We start from the raw sequence: 9,261 nt of genomic DNA, 5'->3' as shown, positions 1-9,261 counted from the left end.
TTTTTTTCCGAATCGTGCATGTTTCCCGACTAATGGTTTTGCATGTCCTTCTTCTGATCATTTTGAACCGGGAAATTTGTCACTGACACCATAACACAATGAACCTTAAGTTTTCATTTTACACCTCTTGGTCCGCTAATTTTTCTTTTATGGCCAAACATATCCGTTTTGCGTTCTTTTTAGAAGAGTACATTCACACATTTTGAACCCTACCGACATTCTGCCATGTAACTATATTTTCAAACACTTAATTTATTTATTCTTCATGTCCCATCTTAGTTGCCTCTCACGCATGTGATTTATAGATTTCAATTGTGTGTAAGTCTTAAAACCGGAGTGTGTCACATTACGCATACATCTGATGTCGACAGTGTCTCCCTCGTGTAAGTCGATATGTTTGTGTCCAATTTCAGTAGTCGACCTGAAAGAGAGTACAGATGTAAGGATGAAGACAGGTCAAAGGATGATATTGTGTGTCCACGTGGTGAGTGCTACAATGTACTTGGAGCAGTAGGGTGCAGAGCAATGGGTAAAACATCTAGGTGTCTGGCCTATATTTAGGAAGCATATACTTATTACTGACACAACGTTTCTGAACAATTAGGAGGGATGTTTCGGTGTAGGTTCTAACACTTGCTTGATAACGGTGTCAGAACCTCCATCGAAACATCGCTCCTAATTGTAATAAAGAAGTTGTTCATCCATATATCTTATCCATCTTAACACTGTGCAAAATGTGGGTACATGTAAAGTTTGAAAAATATAAATCTCTTTGACGTTATAAGTATAAAGTTGTGTTTATGACAATGCATTGTAGCAAGCGAACAGTGTTATGCTGTTATGACCTGAGGGTTTTCAAGGTATAGCGTGTGTCAGGTACACTTTGGCAACTAGATGTTACAAGTGGTTGTCATGGATCTGATATTCAACATGTTTTTCAGCTGTGTGCAACAGTAAAATCAACCCTGACGCGTGCAAAGAGGACCATAAGGTGTTAATCCAGCATAACCGCGAACTTAGATCCCTGTGCCTACTGGCAAATGTTTTCTTACCCATGTATAATTTCACTGACACTAAAACTAAACGATACATTTAATATTTAAGTGAGGAAATGTCGAATCGTTGAATGGAATGAATAACAACCAGATTAACGAAAGATAGATATGAATTATAATCCCTTTTTATGTAAAAGCAACGTTTCCATAAGGTATTGAAGACAACCTATTCATGTATATGCCCTGGTAACTGTTTACAGAGGCGTGTTCCTGGCGAAGTGACAGCACCTGGTGTTATCCCGGTACCTGCACAGAGGAGTACACCAGTAACTGTGTCTGCTCCAGTGGCTTCACAGAAAGACTCTGCCAGACAAGTAAGATGATTGCTTAGAAAGACGAATTTGGATTTGAGACGTCTTGGTTATGTTGTTTCAATTTTCTTGCTGATGGAACATTATTTTGCAATAATGTGTGTACGTTAAAACCAACCAACGCAAATGTTGCGTCTTTTTCTGTGTGCAGATTCGCTGAAATATGTTTTTCTGTATCATATTGCCGTGCATCTTATTGGAGAGATTTAAGAATTATTTTAACAAATACAATCATGTTTTAGCTATGTCAGAAAATCGGCAAATAAAAAACAATACCAAGTGACGTAACTCCCAATAGGATTTTCAGGACGGATAATGTCACGACATCAGCAGCTCTCCGCGTTAATATAGTTCACTAAACAATTATTAAACTTTGGTGTTTGAAACTATTGTTTTGTTGTGATCTATGCGTCTGTCAACATAAGGCCTGAAGTTGTATTTGTTGACATCATCATCTGATGATAGTGAGCGAATTTACCGTCATCAGCTGATGAACGTCATGTACAACGTCAATCCTTAAATGATATCTTTTGTGTTTCAGTGCCGCGTGTATGGCTACTATAAGATACCTAAGAAACTGTGCAGGAAGTCCTTAATAATGTAGTGTTCATTTTTCATCACAGTGAAGTCCAGGCCTTCAATATTGTACAACCACCTTAAACTGACGGCTGACAATGACGTTGAAGCACCGGCAGACGTCAACAACGGTCCACCTCAAAATAGAACATGGTCAAACATTGCGTCCCCGTCTAGCGTTCACTACAAGTTTACTACTGTGCAAGAATCCGAAACTAACACTGCAAGTGATCCGACATCTAATCCTGTGCGCCAAAAGAATACTCCAAGGGTCCCGCCACCACACCCTTTCATTGAGCATTTCGAGGTGGGCATAGTCAATGCTTCGGCGAAGTTCAGACTTTTAAGAGAAACGAAGACTATTAAAGGTAATTATTTACTCATAGTTATGAGTGATGTTATGATACGTTGATCTTAAGAATAGGTATGACAATCACTGAAATGGATTATTTGGTTGGATTTAGAAAATCTGCCAATACTCTCTTGGTTATGAACAACAAACAATCTGAAAGAGTTTAAGCTCAGAAATGCTTCCCAACATGTAAAAAAATATAAATTCAACAACGTTTCATTTTTACTTCGAGGTGGAGTTAAGAAAATAGTCCTCACAACAGAATTCTACTGTACGGGGGCACCATGTCCTTGTACCGGCATAGCTGCTGTGTGCCAAGACAACCCTGCAGACATCAGACGCGATAGAGGTACAGTTACAGGTACAGTTATTTTTTTGTCCATAAACTATTGTATAATCTCTGTCAACCTCTGAATGTATCCATTGTTTAACACATTTTTTAAGCATACATATATTAATCTAATGGTTATTGAAAATGATTCATATGTGTTTTCTGTGAAGCAAATAGGACCTGTATTTGTGAATGTTAAAGGTAAAGCGAAGACTTCCGGGTGTGGCCGCCCAAGTAGAGACAACCCAGACACAGATGTGTACACGTGTGAAGGCAGGAAGTCAGGGGAGGAAGTATTCCCTTCACAACTGCCCTTCCAGCACCGCGATATGTATGTAACTTGATCATTAGGGATATCCGATACACATCAACACACTATGGCGCTATTTTACAAAGTGTAACTCTGTATTAGCGACACCAAGGATGTCGCAAGTTAAAAGAATTAATGAAATAATTTATCTTCAGTCGGTATTCTTGTTTGTATTTATGGTAAACATTGATGAAACAAGATCTATTCTTAGCCTGTAGTACGGTTCCCCATTTCATGACACTCCCTTCACCGAATCTTTGCCGACCAGTCCTTGTTTATTAACTTAATGTTGAGCGCCAGGGGAACAACATTTGTCTTCTTTAAATGCCATTTGTATCGATTTGGATCGAGACACCGACCATCCACACTTAGTGCAGACAACACCACGGATACGGTTGTAAATATTTCATACTTCCTTTTACAGTATTCAGTTTTCCTACTTAGCCAGTAATGGAGGGTATGTTGACGTACGGAACAACGAGACTGACACACTAGCGCGCCATTACTACAGTGGTGCCACACAGAACCAAACCTTTACTGTGACCATTGACCTGATGGCTCCCTCTCATTGTACTGGTAGTACTGCCTGTGTTGGCAGCATGCTGACTGCTCCCAATGTTATAACAACTGTAAGTACAGAGAAATACTAGCGATTTCGTTTAGGTATATATTCTTAAAATAGTAATCCATACGTGGAAACAATATGTTAAGATAAAAATTATGTGTATGTAAAATATCTACACGTCCAAATGTTCTCTTTTCCTGTAAAGTGCCACAAATGTTTGTATTGTCTTTAATAGCGCTGCTGTGGCTGACCTTGGATATTTGCATGATTCATGTTCTTGGGAAACTGATAAGCAGTATTTATATGCAATTGATGGAAATTGTTGTGGGTGTCTTGGTACAGTTTATGACACCTTCGTTTTTCCAAATTATTCTGTTAAGGACATGAATTTTGAAAAGCGTGGTGAATCACAAAGCTTTTCAACCTTGCCAGTACAACAGTACCACTAGGAATCGATCTATATCAGGGAGATCACACAACACCACACAGGCCCATGATCACTGTACGAGGGAAACTCACCTCAATTTAACACGGCAACAATAACGCACAGATTATTGTTACTGTTTAACGGATGTCTGAAGGCGAGCAAGACGGACCAACGTTAGCGTCATTTTACGTCAACATAAACTCATGTAACTGGAGTAGACAGTTACATACGTGTATTGATGTGTCTACATGTGTCTTATGGACAAAGAGCAGGTCTTGTTCTTATCCAAGGCAAATTAACAGCTTGTGTCTTCATGATGAAATCTTATGTCCTCAAGATGTCCCGGCTCTGCTCGTACCCAGAGAACACGCGTTTGTGCTGACGTTATGAGTTCCCAGGACACATACATGCTGCCTTGAGCCTCTTTGGGGGGAGCTAGAAAAGCTGGTCAGGAATTATCGCTTTCCATTCAACAAAGTCACATGCGCATGCTTCCTGGTTCTGTCGGCAGGAGATGTCGTGCAGGAATGCAGGTCAATTACATGTTAGTCAACTCGTCACTGTATACAATTATTAAACGAATTCCTTCTTCCAGCCCACTGTGAACCTCCGCTGGAATGGCTGGACAGATGCTGATTCAGGCATTGACTACTTTGTGAGGGACGTGTATGAACTCCATGCAGTTTCTGATGTACTCACAGAAAGAACTGATGTAGTTAATAGTCGGACTTTCAACATCTCTACAGTTAGTATTTTGTCGCATGTTATAATAGTGAATTGTATCGATCAGTGAAAATACCCCTTGATCATTAAGCTAGCATGTGTATGTACGTTCGTGTGTTAGTGTCCGTATGCATACAGACAGGTTGGAGATACATGTGGCACAAATATATTGGGGTATGCATATATAAATGTGCTTCACATTAAAAGTTTTAATCTAATTAATACTGTTTGATTTAATCGTCCATAGATGACCGGACTTCATCTTCACACCTCATTGTAAAAAACTTGGGAGTATAATGAATCGTCACCGTCAGCAATAAACGCACACCGTATACTTTCCGGTGATCCAGCCGTGATAATCACGCATTGACATCTTATTACACAGGATTACCGTTTGAGATATTCGTTGAAAGTTAGAGTGGGAATGCTAACCTTAATACGTAAAGATGTGACCAAGGATCATTATGATCGTTAAAAGGTTGCTTGGTCAGAAAGGAAAATCAAGGGTTAAGTATGCTGTTGGGGGTAACATAGCAAGATACTCCTAATACAATTAACCCTAACGATCGAAGAGACATTGTGATAACTATTCTACATTGCAACTTAAATATATGTTAATGTCCTTAAGCTTCATTAAGCTTTTGATTTGCATTCTAGAAGCTAGTGAGTAAACAAGAAAATACAACCTTATGCATACAAATTCTGGTTTATTGCATTTAGCGATGCTATGACGTTGATTTTTATCGAGGCAAGGGTTAACTGACTATAAAGTCCATTCTTTGCAGGGTGCAGTCAAAATGGCGTAACGAAATCCTCATCCGGTTCGTAAACAGATTTCGGTCGATGACAGGATTTGCGAAATTGTGTAACGTCAACTGAGCGTCAACATATGCATATATTTTCCAAATCTTTTCATTTTTTTATCAAGGCCCTCGCGTAATTTGATGAAAGTAAGACCCGAGTTATTACAATATGATCTTGATTATTGATTAGATCGTCTTCGCTGGGCGCCGCCAAATGAGATATGGGATATGAGAGGTGGAATCTGATTGGTCAATAGGAGGGACATAGAAGGGACATAACTCGTAGTAGCTACTAGTGGCGCTACCATCGAGCCCAGAAATTCCAGCCTTGTTCGGCCTTGTTAAGGTTTTAAGATATGATTTACGCTTTAACGATTTCGAAAAATCGTGATGAGTTTGTTTACATATATGGAGCTTTATATCCATAGCTTATGTTTTATTTCAGTCATCTGAAAACTACACGCTACCTGGTAATGGCGTCTACGCAGTCGTGCTAACCGTCCATGACAAGGCAGGTAATCACAGAAGTGCCAGACGGATCCTGATGTATGATGGTACGTCAAATGTAACAGCCGAAGAGGACGTCGACATGCAACTTCGGGTGACGACTGCAACATCATCTGGCTGGCAGACAACATCATCAGCGGTGACAGTAGACTGGACGAACAGATACGTCAACAAAAATCACCATCTTAACCTTTGGCTCAATCAGGTTGCCAACGTGAGTGACATAAAACACTCTTATGATGACAACGAGGGCGACAGAACAGTTGCCGCTATCGATAATGTTCAAGGTACGTTCCTGGCATGTATGTGATTTGGGGAATGTATATATTAGCCAAATATGAATAAGCTTCGATGCCAAGTATAATTCCTCTTGCTTATTTATATCATATAAAAGATAGCGTGACGATCCGATTAATATGCAAATGGTGCGATTAACTCAAGCTGTGTATTTATGCGCTGTTTGAAAAGTTACTTTAATGGGTGAACTGTAACAAATATCAATTTTTGGAAGAATGTCATTTAGGTATGAAGAGATAATTACCCATTTTTGTGTTTGTGTTCTATCCACATAATACAATACATTCCTTATCATCTAGAAATACGTATAACTTGAATTCATTTTGTTTGCTGCCATACAGGTATTACTCACATCCTAACATTTTACGAAATCGATCACAATGGTGGATCAACTGTCACGAGTGTTCCATCCGATGACTTGTTCGTCAGTCAAGGCCTGAGTCAGTCACAAACTATAACACCCTCACTTGTGGATGGGGACACTGTACGCTTCTGGATTCGAGCCTATGACATCAAGTCGGACTTGAAAGAAGAGAATGTGACAGTCCACATCGACACATCACCTCCAGTCATAGAGAACCTGTGGCTCACCAGAGGAGACAGACTCAACATCAGTGTTCATGGAGCAAAGAACCTCACAGATGTTACGTGAGTGAATCGACCTTTGTCTTCCATATGTTCGTAAGTCTGTCAATATTCTTTTTTTTCAATATCTTCAATTGTTGCTTGGGTATAACTTCAGGATAGAGTGGGTAGCCTATGATGAGCACAGCGGCGTGGAGACAGTATCCTGGAGAATTGTGGATAGGAACCAGGATATCGTACATGGAATAGGCCACATCAGAGCACAAGGAGAAGACTGGGCAAGTGGATTCTGAATAATCGTCAAAGAGCCATTTGTACTAAACACTCTTTGAGTGCTGACAATAATAGTTGAATGACCGATTGCCATGCAAATATCTTACAACTGTGCATTTTCTCATCTATACTATATGTGTGTCGGGTTTGACTGAACAGGGAATTTAAGGAGATAATGCACGAGCTTCATGCCTTCATACCAGGTAAAGTTCTGATGCATTTATACATTATGTAACTACCGAAGCTAACCTCAAAGTACTGTTTTCTCCATGTTCGTTGATGTATACATTTCAGACAATTGAGGAATGCAACACAATGTACGAAAACATTGCACGAGGGCCTAGCTGCTACTGTACCCCCTCCACCGGGTGCTACCACCGTCACTTCCAGGTTCAAACTGCGATGGTAGTCAGCAACTCATCTTCTCATGGGGGAATATTCGATGACAGAGACATGGGAGTTCACGATTCTGACTATCATCTGGAGGTCACTGTAACCAATTGGGCAAATCTAACCAGCAAAATGGACTTGAAGGTACGTACATGCACTTTGAAGCTACAGCCCAGTAACCCGTTCCACAAAGCGGACATAGCTCCCATACTGTAACATAAACGTAATATCATCGTAGCGTAGATGGCTTTGTGCAGGTGGGTCAGGAGTTCTTTTGTTTTATGCACCATGTGTGTGTGTCGCATCAGATGATGTGTTCTGTTCACCATGTATGTGTGTCGCATCAGATGACTTGTTCCGTTCACCATGTATGTGTGTCGCATCAGATGATGTGGTCTGTTCACCATGTATGTGTGTCGCATCAGATGATGTGTTCTGTTTACCATGTATGTGTGTCGCATCAGATGACGTGTTCTGTTTACCATGTATGTGTGTCGCATCAGATGATGTGTTCTGTCCACCATGTACATGTATGTGTGTCGCATCAGATGACGTGTTCTGCTTACCATGTATGTGTGTCGTATCAGATGATGTGTTCTGTCCACCATGTATGTGTGTTGCATCAGATGACGTGTTCTGTTCACCATGTATGTGTGTCGCATCAGATGACGTGTTCTGTTTACCATGTATGTGTGTCGCATCAGATGATGTGTTCTGTCCACCATGTACATGTATGTGTGTCGCATCAGATGATGTGTTCTGTTCACCATGTACATGTATGTGTGTCGCATCAGATGACTTGTTCTGTTTACCATGTACATGTATGTGTGTCGCATCAGATGACTTGTTCTGTTCACCATGTATGTGTGTCGCATCAGATGATGTGTTCTGTCCACCATGTATGTGTGTTGCATCAGATGACGTGTTCTGTTCACCATGTATGTGTGTCGCATCAGATGACGTGTTCTGTTTACCATGTATGTGTGTCGCATCAGATGATGTGTTCTGTTTACCATGTATGTGTGTCGCATCAGATGACGTGTTCTGTCCACCATGTACATGTATGTGTGTCGCATCAGATGACGTGTTCTGTTCACCATGTACATGTATGTGTGTCGCATCAGATGACTTGTTCTGTTTACCATGTATGTGTGTCGCATCAGATGACGTGTTCTGTCCACCATGTATGTGTGTCGCATCAGATGACGTGGTCTTTTCACCATGTACATGTATGTGTGTCGCATCAGGTGACGTGTTCTGTTCACCATGTATGTGTGTCGCATCAGATGACGTGTTCTGTTCACCATGTATGTGTGTCGCATCAGATGACGTGTTCTGTTCACCATGTATATGTGTCGCATCAGATGACGTGTTCTGTTTACCATGTACATGTATGTGTGTCGCATCAGATGACTTGTTCTGTTTACCATGTATGTGTGTCGCATCAGATGACGTGTTCTGTTCACCATGTATGTGTGTCGCATCAGATGACGTGTTCTGTTTACCATGTATGTGTGTCGCATCAGATGACGTGGTCTTTTCACCATGTACATGTATGTGTGTCGCATCAGGTGACGTGTTCTGTTCACCATGTATGTGTGTCGCATCAGATGACGTGTTCTGTTCACCATGTATGTGTGTCGCATCAGATGATGTGTTCTGTTCACCATGTATATGTGTCGCATCAGATGACGTGTTCTGTTTACCATGTATGTGTGTCGCATCAGATGACGTGTTCTGTCCACCATGTATGTGT

General features: G+C 40.7%; 1 protein-coding gene across 1 annotated transcript in view; it reads left to right on the top strand.

The window, feature by feature from the left end:
• Positions 1–393: 393 nt before the first annotated feature.
• LOC139451011 (uncharacterized) overlaps positions 394–9,261 on the top strand; it is a 31,345-nt gene continuing 22,477 nt past the window's right edge. Inside the window, exons 1-11 of the mRNA XM_071232829.1 lie at positions 394–484; positions 1,256–1,369; positions 1,990–2,141; positions 2,202–2,310; positions 2,833–2,956; positions 3,360–3,564; positions 4,523–4,672; positions 5,899–6,247; positions 6,599–6,905; positions 7,000–7,120; positions 7,410–7,649. Coding sequence (XP_071088930.1) covers positions 394–484; positions 1,256–1,369; positions 1,990–2,141; positions 2,202–2,310; positions 2,833–2,956; positions 3,360–3,564; positions 4,523–4,672; positions 5,899–6,247; positions 6,599–6,905; positions 7,000–7,120; positions 7,410–7,649 — 1,962 coding nt within the window. The remainder of the gene's footprint in view (positions 485–1,255; positions 1,370–1,989; positions 2,142–2,201; positions 2,311–2,832; positions 2,957–3,359; positions 3,565–4,522; positions 4,673–5,898; positions 6,248–6,598; positions 6,906–6,999; positions 7,121–7,409; positions 7,650–9,261) is intronic.

The sequence above is a fragment of the Haliotis cracherodii genome, unplaced genomic scaffold, assembly GCF_022045235.1.
Source record: "Haliotis cracherodii isolate W230 unplaced genomic scaffold, xgHalCrac1.p SCAF_8, whole genome shotgun sequence".
In the NCBI taxonomy this organism is placed as follows: Eukaryota; Metazoa; Mollusca; class Gastropoda; order Lepetellida; family Haliotidae; genus Haliotis; species Haliotis cracherodii.
The sequence above is the reverse complement of the archived record's forward strand: the minus strand, read 5'-3'. Positions and strand labels throughout refer to the sequence as shown.